The following is a 13299-nucleotide window of genomic DNA, read 5'->3' as shown; positions in this document are numbered from 1 at the left end:
TGCTGTAATTCAAAATAATAATAATAATTGGAATTGATAATGCTCGCCATATAAAAAATAAAACAAAATTGAAACATATTTTGGTAAAATTTCATTTTCGGCATATTTTATAACTAAAAAGTGAAAAATTTCAATTTTTAACGAAATGTTCTTGAAATTTTCCACTTTTTAGTTTTAAAATATGCCGAAAATGAATTTTACCAAGATATGTTTTAATTTTGTTTTATTTTTTTGTATTTAAAAATTTAATTTTTTTTTTTTTTTTTCAAAAAATTTTGAAAAAAAAAAATTGAAAAAAAAAAAAAAAGCATATAAACGTCTCGGCCCACTCTAATTTTTAATTGAATATACGTGGATTGAGTACCTTATTTTATGGAAAAAATTTCATGTATTTAAATTGGGGCTTTTTTTATGAAAGAAGAGAATTAACATTAAAACACTCTACTTTACCGGCTCAAAGACGTCACAAAATTTCCGAAAAAATTCAGGCTGCATAAAAAGCCAAAAACAACATATAAAAAAATTTTCAACTCAATCCGTGAGGGTCAGGCAGATGACCAGCTGAAGTGACTCAGAATGCCCCATATATATATTTATCAAGTATACCATTTTTCCTTTACTTTGATTAAAAAAGTATAAATAAATTATATTGTGGAATTATTGTACAATTACAATAATAATTGTGTCGTTTACTGATAGAAGCGAAGGTAAATAATTAAAATGGCGCAATTATATGATAAATGCAACTCACGAGACCTAATGATCGTCTCTCAACAAATTTTCAACATTTTAAAAATTTCTGTGTTAATTTTATGTTTAAAATAAATTGACATTTTTTTAGATAATTAAATTTACATTTTTTCTGATTTTTACATTTTTTTAGGTGTTAATGTGTTCTGTTGTCAATGTAATCTTACGACCTGCAGTCTTTTTTGCGGCGGGAGAGCATTTCCAGCTAAGAAAGCCTCTGATTTCAAATCATTAGAGATACCATGACTCTAGTGATTGAAAAAAAAGAAACTTGAAAAAAATGATTCCCCCACCAGGATTTGAACCCTGGTCTCTTGCATACCGGGCAAATGCCTCAACCTCTAGACTGCAGGGCTTCTTAAGTTCTTCCAAGTTTCAACCTGTTAACACCGACGTCCATCTATTCGTCATTGATTTTTTTGAAAAAACAGACAGGACCATTTGATTATGACGATAACGATACGATAGTGTCTTTTTTTATCGTATCGTTTTCACGATAGGATACGATATTTTACTGACAACGATCAATAAAATTATCGTATTATCACAATAATATTGTGAAATTGAAGAGTAACGAGTTCCGTCAGGGTAAAATTATTTGCTAATATACTTCGCCAATATATATTGATTGTACTACTTTCCCACACGGAAAAAAATATATAATTTATATAAAAAATTATATATAACAATTATATATAAGATTGGGCGAAAACGTGTATATAATTTATATAAAATTAATATATAACGATTATATATATTTTTTATATAAATTTTATCACCCCCCCCCCCCTGCCCCTCCCATGAATTGTTTTTATTCGAAAATTTTCTTAAATATTAATTGAAAAAAATCAAAAACAAATCAGGATTTGAACCCGGGACCTTCTGGTTGGGAGGCAAGTACTCTACCTCGAAGCCACAAATCTTATGATGGATCTTTGTAAAAATACAAATGAGAATATGACTTTTCTCAATTTTTTTACTTTGTGGTTTTAATAACGATTTGATGTTTTTTTTTTCAAAAAAATATGAACGAAGAGATGTTAAAATTAAAATTTTATATATTTGAATAAAAGTCAGTAATAGAATTGTGATTAAAACAGCAAAGTAAAAAAATTTAGAATTGTCATATTCTTATGTATATTTTTATAGAAATTTATCATAAGATTTGTGGCTTCGAGGTAAAGTACTTGCCTCCCAACCAGAAGGGTCCGGGTTCGAATCCTGATGGAAGATTTGTTTTTGATTTTTGTATATCAAAATTTAAGAAAATTTTTAAATAAAAACAATTCGCGGGAAGGGGAGAGAGGGGGGGGGGAAATGTGATAAAATTTATATAAAAAATATATATAATTTTATATAAACTAATATATATAATCGTTATATATAAATTTTATATAAATTATATACACGTTTCCGCCCAATCTTATATATAATTGTTATATATAATTATTATATATAATTATTATATATAATTTTATATATAAATTATATAATTTTTTCCGTGTGGGTTCGACTCGATGGTCATGATCAGACTCGAGAAGTTCGTATGTTATTTTAGATCGCTGAAAATACCATGGCACCATGGTGAAATATAGTTAGAAAAAAAGACGATTTGAACATCGTACATCGGAAAAATGGCCTCAAAAAATGGCCTTTTTTTGAAGGCCATTTTTTGAGGCCATTTTTCTGATATACGAAGTTTAGATCGTCTTTTTTTCTAACTATATTTCACCATGTTGCCATGGTATTTTCGGCGATCTGAAATAACAGACGAACTTCCCAAGCCTGGTCATGATATATAACTTTGTATATCATAATCTTCACAGTGAGGAAACGGCTTATTGTCGATAATACACGATACGATACCATAACGTTTATGACGATACGATAATCTGAGTTTTTATCGATCTTCTAGATAATACGATACGATAACGGGAATCAACTTTCTTGATACGATACGATAATTGGCAGATTATCTTGGCACCAAAGATTGAATACTTTTCTTTCTGTCAAAAGCACTTAATACCCAAAACTAGACGGTCCGTTATGTTCAAAACGTTGAATCATTCACATTCAGATGTCCAGCGATGAAACAAATTTTTCAGATAACACAATTTTTTCTCCATTGCTAGACATTCATGTGTAGTATTCAACGTTCCGTGGGTGGTGTAGTCTCTCTTTTTTAGACACTTGAAGTAAAAAAAAAGCTTCTTGTTTTATTTTAATTCTATATTTTAAACTGAATTACGACCAGAATAATTTAAAAAAGAACTCTTTCCCTCCAAACTGTACTAAAATAACAATCAGTTCAACAAAAACTTGTACTGATTAATTTTTGATCGGACATTTTCACAACATTGTTAATTTCTTTTAAAGGTTTGCTTAAAATATTTTTTCCATTAACAATTTTTTTTTTCTCAGCATCTCAACAAATTCCACGTTTTATCCGAGAAATTACTGATGCTTACGTCCAAAATGGTGAAAAAATAGTTTTCGAAGTAATTTTTGCTGGACGACCAGCACCTGATTGTGTATGGTACAAAAATGATAAATTGATCATGAATACCAAAAACATAATAATCAAATTATTTGAAAAAGAATACAAGTCAAACCTTACCATTTACCATACGACTTCAGAAGATGAAGCTACATATGTTTGTAAAATAACAAGCGGAATAGGATCAGCTAAAACTCAAGCTAAGCTTCACGTAATAACCGGTAAGTGTAATGTTTTCAAATTATCAGATACTAACTCAAAATAAATCTCATAAATATTTTTACGTGATTCAACCATCACTCATTCTTAAGCCAATATAAGACAGTGCCATCACATCTTTCAAGTTTAATATGATTGCATAACCACCCAGCTATTTGATGGCAATTTGCGATCGTATAGCTCTTTTGCTCGTGTAAGAATACCCGTATAGAAAATACCAATATCAAGCTGTTATCAGCCAAGTGGTGGTAAATTCATAGATGACCAGTTTATAATCAACAAAACAAATGTAGGAAATGATGATTTAGATATTTTCTGTATTTGAACATTTTGAATTTGACAAGTATTTAATGCGATAGGTAAAATTTACTCACTCAACATTAGTTGACAAAATCTAGTCTAATTTTGACCAGTATTCATCAAGATAGAAATATTAAATGGAATAATTTTTTCTCGTAAGAAGTCTCCGATCAGGATAGGTTCGTACAATTCTGAATCTCAGTCCAATCTTAATCAGCCATTTATCATGATCAAATAAGCTTTTTTTTTTAAAGTGAAACTTCTTTTCGCAGAGTAGTGTACGACTGCTCAGACTGTACGAAAGCTCGAGCGTACAACCAAGCATTTGCCAGTGTAGTTTATTAGAGAGAGTAGGGGAATATGAGTGAGTAAGAGAAGAGATGATGTGATTGAAATGAATGTGTGTGAATGTGCGTTTGCCCATTTATGTTTTTTTTTTTATTACATATAATGAAGGGACCTAATTAAGGGAAAACACAAAAAAAGTTTTGTACGCCCTTTTCCGAAATAGTTTTGGAATTTTACGGGTATTTCGGGGAAGCGGGAACGAACTTGGCCATTGCCCTAACAGTACAGGATAATATTAAAATTTACCTTGACTTGTTCTTAACACTCATATTATTAAATCATGACCAGCTTTTTGTTATTATCAAAATATCCGATTAATCCATAATTTGCATAGAATGAGAATTTTCCCGTTTTACAATTTGTTCACGTATCTCTAATACGTTCAAATTCAAGTTTTACGTAAAGAGATCACGTGATCAGTTCATAACATTTTTTTCCGTTCCGTTTAAAAACAATTTTTCTCCATAAGATCTATTCATAAGTGAAATAAAAAAAAATTAATGAGAAACTTTTTTGTTAATCGGCATAAAGGTACTTCTGCGAAACCAGAGGATGGCTCAGAATTTGGGAAAGAAATCGAAATAAAAAAAAAAAATAAAAAAATTAAATCGAACAAAATAAAAGAAATGAAACTAATGAAGGGATCGCAACTAGATGATAACCAAAGAAACATAAAGCTGCAAGCACTTGAAGAAACAATAGTCAAACAGCAGTTCCACGACATGTAAGTATCAAAAAGCAAACATTTTCAGTGATCATACATATTGTAATATTTTATGAGTAGAGGTAAAGCAAATGCAAATATTCAGTTAGTTTTTTCTTTGCTACAAATTTGACTATACAAGGATCATCAAATTTTTCATATCTTTTATTTTACGAAGGTTATTTTTGAATCCAATGAGAATGTTTTAAAATTTTACACACAGTTAGTTCTTTCAATTCTGAATACAGGAGTATAGTTTACTTTCATATTGATCGATTCAATTATTCATAATTAATTATTAAAAATATTATTTGATATTAGCTTATAAGGTTGAAAGTAAATCCCATCGTCGAATAAAGTTTCGGCCCGAGAGGGTGCGCATCTACTTATGATTATCAAAAAATATTTCCGATGCTCTTTTGTCCACACGTAGAGAAAAATATATGAAATTTTCATATACAGTATATGAAAAATGCACCAAATCTGCTGGTATATAAGAATTTCATATATTGTATATGGAAATTTCATATACTAGCATATGAAAAAATCATATACTTGGAATTTTTCAGCTCAAAGCTAGTATATGAAAAATTCATATACTACATATAAAAAATTCTATTAGTACAATATATATTAAAAAACGATTAATTTTTTAAATTTAAATTATATGGGATGGTATAAATTTATTTAATTTCTTTTCATTTGTCTACCATTTTTTTTCTATTTTTTTAATAACTATTAAATTATAATTTGATTACAAATATTTCAATAAAATCACAACTCATGTAACAGCTAAACTAAGTTCAATATGTTTTCGATAGTAATGGGACTAGTTAACAACACTTTATGACTAGATATAATTCAATATTTTTTCAGAAATAAGCTCAAATATTGACTCGAATAGCAAAATAGACGAAAAAATATAAAATTTCTCTTTATTTATTTATTTATTTATTTATTCATTTATTTTTTTTTAATATCCCAGCGGCCGGAGGCCATTATTGGGACCAGGATAAAATTGCAGTACGCAATTTAATACAAGATACATAATAATATTACAATTTCTTAAAATATTAGATATAAATGTTCATTTACAATAATCGTGTTATGGTGTAGATCACATTATTCAACTTATAATGATGATTCAAAAGATAATAATTTAAAAAGAAAAGAATGAATATCAGTTTAATACCAACCAATTCAAAATCAAAATCAAATACTCTTCTATGTCTGTCTAGATAGTTTGACACAATCAAGTACAAAGCCAGGTGTAATATGCTCACATGACATAATTTTGCTAAATAATGACGTATTACGGCACACCTTATTGGTGAGATTGATTATATTTTGTAGGGGAGGAATGGTTGATGACACACTTTGTCCAGTTGTAGAGTAGAATGGTGATACATTTCTTAATTTAGTTCCTAGTATACGTAATCTAACGTCGGAGAGAAGACCTGGACAGTCAACGGCTCCAGTTAGCAGTTTGATAAAAAAGATTATTGTTAAGGTATCACGATGTACCGAGATATTTGTCATATCCGCCAGCTGGATTAGAGTGTCATGATCACATCTATCTAAAACCAATGCCTGTGTACGATACAGTAAATACTTCATAAATCTACGTTAGACGTTTTGTATTAACTGAAGTTGTTTTTTAGTCCTTAGTGCATATACTGCTATACAATAATCCAGTTTAGATTTTACAAATGCATTATAGAGTGCTTTTATTGTAGAGGGATTCTTGAATGATCTGGATAAACGGAAAACCAGGCCTAGAGAGGACATTGCTGATGTAACCACTTGTTCAACCTGAGAGTTAAATAAGAACTTATCTTTAAACACAATGCCGAGATCTGTTTTTAGTTTAGTACGAGTTAAATTTGTCCCATGTATATTATAGTTGAATATAAGAGGATGAGAGGACTTAGAAAATGACATAGAGTTACATTTAGCTATATTTACTTGAAGGTCATTGAACTCACACCAGTTTACAAAAATATTTAAATTTTTTTGTAAATGATGGCAACCATTTAGTGATTTGATAGGCAGGTACAGTTTGACATCATCAGCATATAGTAATGTATAACAAGACAGTCTATTAGATAAATCATTAATATAAATGTTGAATAGTAATGGGCCTAAGTTAGAACCTTGAGGTACACCAGAAGTTGGTGTATATGGTGATGATAAAGTCCCGTTAACACAGACATAACAACAGCGATCACCAAGATAGAACCAGATAAGGTTTATGAACGTGAAAGGCAAATTAATTGCAATTAATTTAGTAACTAGAGTTAACCAGTTTATCCTGTCAAAGGCCCTCGTCATGTCTGTATATATCACATCAACTTGAATGTTCTTGTTAAGGTGAGACGTTACGTATTGACTAAATTCCACAAGGTTAAAACAAGTGCTACGCATGGGTGTAAATCCATGTTGGTAGCTAGACAAGTAAGGAGAGAAGTAGGACATAGTAACCTTGTAGATTAATTTTTCAAAGAGTTTAGAACAAACAGGAAGAAGAGATATTTGTCTATAATTTGATACTATCAATGGATTGCTTGCTTTAAATAGTGGTTTGACCACTGAGTTTTTCCAACAAGTAGGATAAGTACCTGTAGATATAGCCATATTAAATATAATTTTCAGAGGTTCAATCAGTGCATCAGGACAAATCCTTATCAACGAGCCAGGCAGGTTATCATAACCACTAGTATTATTGTTTTTAACAAGCAGAATAACACGAGCAACATCCTCAGAGGTAATAGTAATATCCTGATCATTCAAAAATCCACTGGCCATAATCAAGTCATAGCTCAATTTTACATTAGTATCCAATTCATTAAACACACTCAAGAAATGTACAGCAAATGCTTCAGTTATATCCTGAAGATTGTAATTAATATTATTGTTAATCAAAAGGCAATTCAATGAATTAAATTGATGCTTTTTACTATTAATATAATTCTAAAACATCTTTGGATTATTACTAATATTACTCTCAATTTTTTTATTATATAATTCAAGATCTCTAGTAGATACTTGTTTAATTGCTAATGATTTGACTCTAGAATTTATTGCTGATGATTCATTAGATCTTTTAATTTTTAAATACTTTTGTTTGCTTTTAATAAGAGCAATCAGCTCAGTTGAGTACCAATTTGGGTACTTAGAGGCCATGTGATGATGCTTAGGGGGAAAGTAATTACTATCACTTAATTTAAAGAGAGTATCATAAAAGTTGTCACAAAGTTCATCAACTGTAGATATAGTGCCATCAAGGTTGAGCTGATTTATAAGAGTTTTTTTTTTCAATCCATACTGGATATGTCACCAACTATTGTTTTCAAATGTATTGATAAATATTTGACAGGAGAACAGATATCAAATATGCCTCTTTCAAGAGTACCCAAGCATTTTTGCATTAACTGGGTAATTACAATTCAAACTAAAATTTATACTGCTTTCTTTTAATTGTTTTTTTTTGTTTAAAACCCTGAATATTGTAAAATGAGTTGTCAAAGTACAGTAAATCGCTTTCAATAATAATTAATAATCATCAAATTGTTAATTATAAATAATCGATAATAAGGAATATTATAGTACTATCTTTAACAACATTATCGAAGTCTTTAATGTAAATGAGTTTATAAAATTTCATAATATCATTGTCAAATTTATATCTCTCACTTAGATAGACAGGTAGATTCCGGTACAACTAAAGTAACTTGCTGCTCAGTTTTAAATTTGCTTAAAAAATAATCATAATTTGTAAAAATATCATTATGCTATTTATAATTATTTGAAGCATAAAATTTGTTTACTTTCTTAAATTAACGTGAGTGTGTAAATCATCAACAACAAGTTTTATCAATTAATTCAAATCATCGATAAGTTCAGTGACCTTGACTCGAGGCAAAAATTCATTGTCATATAATTTAGCAACAAAAAGAGTTATTTCTTCTTTTAAATTTGATTGATGATAATTAATATCACCAACAGCTTTTTCTCTGTTGTCTATAATTTCTCCAAATAAAAAAAGCAAATTACTGAAGTATATGCCATTTTTCGAAAAAAAATCGAACCGATTATAAATTGAAGAAATAATTGAAAATGAGTCAATTTACGTAGTAAAAATAACTGACAGATCATAATTAATAACACTCCTTATACATTCAATACAATTATAAATTTTTTATAACTTTAAAACTCGTTTTTGATCACACTGAAAAACGTTGATTTTCAATAATATTCCAGTTACATCAGCTCAATACTCGATGAATACATACGCAATTACAGAAACTAATTCACATCAGTGTTTCAATTATTATCATGTAGAAATTGATTTTTATTTATTTTCTTTTTACTGCCAATAAATAAATAATGTACACATTAGACCTATTGAAAATTATTATTTTTTTTTTTTTTTTTGCCTCCCACCCCATTCAATTGTTGTTTTAGTCGAAACTAACAATTTCTATGGAGGATTTTTTTTGAAGCGTCTCATCAATAAACAATAGTCCCCATTGAATTAACATGTGATCACAGTCTACAAATCATTAAAACTGTTATAACTTTTTTATTTTTGAGATAACCACTCAAGTAAGGGCTCATTTTGAAGCTTATAAAAAGAGCTTTAAATTTCATATATGAACTTTTTTGATCACATGATTATTTTTTTTTTTTATTCTCATAATTGTAATGATTATATTGTAATTTTAGCTTTTTTAAAATTGAAACTATGATATGTGACGTATTCATATTGGGCAACGTCTTTATAAAATAAATTTAAACCAAAAAGCAAAATAAATAATTATTTTCATAACATTTTAATTTCACAATAAAAAAGTATCATATATCGAAGCAATAAACTCAGTATTTTTTCGCTGACAGGTTGAAATCCAATTGAAACAATAAATTTAATTAAAGTATTTAGTCCACGATATTCAGCTATAATTTTGCAGACTATATATTTTGACTATATATTAACTATATATTATTAAGAAATTAAAAAATAATTATTTACAACCTTAATTTTTTGACTACTATCAATATCATTTTCACTATTATTAATCCAAAGCAACCCGTATAATAAATAAAAAACCTCCGACAAAAAAATATGAGTATATAATTATTTTTTATATTTTTATATTTTATTATTTTAATTTTTCATTAATTTATTATAAGGGTAGCTTTGGATTGATAGTACTTAAAATAATATTGATAGTAGTCAAAAAATAAAACTGGTAGAGACAATTATATTTTCCTAATACGAAATTTTAGATTTTCGAAAACTGCCAGACTATTTTTTTTTTTTTATTAGAAAATTATGAAATAGAGGCACTCTATTTTGTACATCATTTACAAGATGTACCAGTTACTGCACAAGTTATTTCGATAAGTGAAACGCTTCGAAGATTTTTTGAAATACCAGGACTTTTTGCAAAATCATTAAAATATTTAAATTAATTGAATAACGCTACTGGAAATATTATTTCTAATTTTGTAAAAATTTGTATTTATGTATCTTTGTGGAAAAATATGAAATTCAATAAAGAGCAAATTCGATTTCTATTGTATATTTCGTACGACGATTATAAAATAATTAATCCGCTAGGATCGCATAGAACTACATCGAAATGTAGTGCTGTTTATTTTAAAATAGCTTGTTTGCCTGAAGAGTTACAGGACAAATTGAGAAACGTTTTTCTTTTAAAGTTATTATATTCATTAGACAAAAATACTACGAAGTATGGATTATAATTTAATTAGTAATTATAATTTTTGACCAAATTATTAATGAATTAAAAAGATTAGACAAAGGACGTTTTTCTGTTTGTATTTCTATTCTATTCATTAAAATATTTGTAATAAAATTATAATTTAATAGTTATTAAATAAATAATAAAAAATAGTAGACAAATGAAAAAAAATTTGATAAATTTATACCATTGAAATATCGTAGCCGGATTACTTATTAGACAATCAATATTGCCCTATAAAATAACCCAGTTAGATATGTATTTTTATTAACCCTGTTTATCCTGCCCAGCAAAGGAACATTAGAAAGGTAGGGAAATAATAAATTGCGTAATGTAGGGAGAGGTAAAAAGGAACCTGAAAAATACGCGAAAATAGTACACAAATTAAACACAAATAATTTATAAAAACTTGAGTCAAACACAAAAATTATAATGTTAAATAAAATGGTAAATTTATTATTAAAATACCACAACTTTACTAATGGTATTGATGTTCAGTAACAGATAGTTAAATTTGGACCAACGTGGACCTTGAGATAATTGACGCACTTGTGTAACACTGAATTTACAATAAAAATTATAACGAAGATCACTTTAACATATGTTTGATTTAATAATTACATAAACGCTTTACTGTACTTTACAGGTCGTAGCTAAAACCAAATTCGTGACCACGAGGTCGTTGATTGTTATATTTAAAATAATTAAATATTTTTAGCAAGCAATTTATTGCTTAAATTGGCCAACTATCATTTACTTTATTCAATATTTATTTGATTAAATAATTTAACACAAAGCTTGCACTTGAATTTGAATTAAAAGAACAAGACAACTTAGACCATGCGGTCTGAATTCATTACAAGTTATATCCAGTATGATTTTAATGAGTTTAAATTAATAATTTGCGTAACCAAATATTACGTAAATATAATTAAAAATATTTAAGTAAAATAAATCAATGAAATATTGGATAAATATAACTTACAGTTTTCGGCTGGTGACTCTTAAAATTATTCTAAGACTTTTTAACGTACATATTAAAGCAGTTAGAGTTGGTAGTCACGGGATCAGAGATCCCAGTGAACTGATCGATATCCTGGGTCAATGGCACAAGCTGACCGTAGGTCGCGTTTGCTCCCTTAAATGTTACCCTTATAATTCATAAGATGGAGCTAGGGGTATCCAATTGGACCCTGAATATATAACTTTATAAAATACAATTTATCTGAAATAAAAAAAGTTCGGCGCTCACCGCAGGACATTACACCATCCTGTATAATTTAAATTAAAAAAATTAATTGTTTTTATAATATATATTGTACTAATAGAATTTTTCATATACTAGCTTTGAGCTGAAAAATTCCGAATATATGATTTTTTCATACGTAGTATATGAAATTTCCATATACAATATATGAAATTTTCATATACCAGCAGATTTGGTGCAACGTTCATAAACTGTATATGAAAATTTCTCTCCGTGCAAAATATATTCACTATACTGACAGTTCTTTAGTAGTATATGTGTCTGTATTCCATCTGGATAGGCACACACATCAAGAGGCACGGTAGTGCCTCGTGTCAAGTATGAGAAAAAAACATAATATAACAAAAAAAAGAAAGCGAAAACACTACCGAGCCTTAATATACACCGAATAGGCGAATCATCTCTCGCTAATTTATTTTGAAATATCAAAATGACGATAAAAATAAATGATTTTCATAATTTACAATTCCATCATATCAAGATTTGCTATCAGAAAAAAACCAAATTATTTAATATTATGTATATTTTTTAATAATTCAATAAATTTTACATTTTTTCGTTATTGCGTTGAAAAACAGATAAATTTTTTTCTCTCATTCTTTTTCTCTCTCATACTTTCTTACCCACTATATCTCTCTCTCTCCTCCTTCATATTTTATTAATATCAAGAGATTCTAATTTTTCTTTGGTAACAACTTTTTGTGAAGCATGTGTCAAAACTCAAAACAAATGTGAAAATGTGTCAAATTACAGTGTTCCGGAATGTTTCGCAGGAGTGATGAGTGCGATTCCCGGAAAGAGTTGAATTTGAATGTTCTTCATAGGTAAAGTTTGTAAATTATCCGAAAAATGGCTTATTTGTTTAAAAATATTAAGAAGAAAATCACATCACTGAGAAAAATACCCTGCGATTTTTACACGAATTATTGTAAAATTTGGGACGGTGGCCGATATCTGCGAAAATTACCATTTTTTTGTGTAATTTTTACATAAATAAAGAAGATTCTACGTTATCTGATGAATCCCATCGAATTTACATTGATTTTATAGTAAGATTTATTATTTTGAAATAAATACTTATTTTATATAGAAGAATGTAAAGTTTGCATTATAAGAAAAATGAACTTCGTAATATTTTATTGTTAATTTTACATTAGTTTTAGAGAAATGCCAATTATTCCGAGGAAATAAAACGTCAGAATAATTTGATAGAGTTCATATTATTCATTGTAAAATTTACCAAAAGAACATGAAAAAAACATTGATTCAGTGATCTTTTTAATTTACGTCGTTGAAACATAAAATTTACACTTTTTCCGTAGAAATTTTGTGACGTACACATCGCTCCCACTCTTACTTTTTTGTAGTAGTTAGTTCATGAAAGTTTGTGAAGTAAACGTGAAAAACAACGCCAACTACTTAATGCGATGATAGTTTTTTTTTTTACCAC

General features: G+C 28.2%; 1 protein-coding gene across 1 annotated transcript in view; it reads left to right on the top strand.

The window, feature by feature from the left end:
* The window catches only part of LOC122850404 (titin-like), a 55538-nt gene that overhangs the window by 18728 nt on the left and 23511 nt on the right, over positions 1-13299 (top strand). The window contains exons 9-10 of the mRNA XM_044149557.1: positions 3172-3468; positions 4646-4838. Coding sequence (XP_044005492.1) covers positions 3172-3468; positions 4646-4838 — 490 coding nt within the window. The remainder of the gene's footprint in view (positions 1-3171; positions 3469-4645; positions 4839-13299) is intronic.

This window comes from Aphidius gifuensis, linkage group LG2, assembly GCF_014905175.1.
Source record: "Aphidius gifuensis isolate YNYX2018 linkage group LG2, ASM1490517v1, whole genome shotgun sequence".
Taxonomy (NCBI): domain Eukaryota; kingdom Metazoa; phylum Arthropoda; class Insecta; order Hymenoptera; family Braconidae; genus Aphidius; species Aphidius gifuensis.
This window is presented reverse-complemented; position numbering and strand designations above follow the sequence as displayed.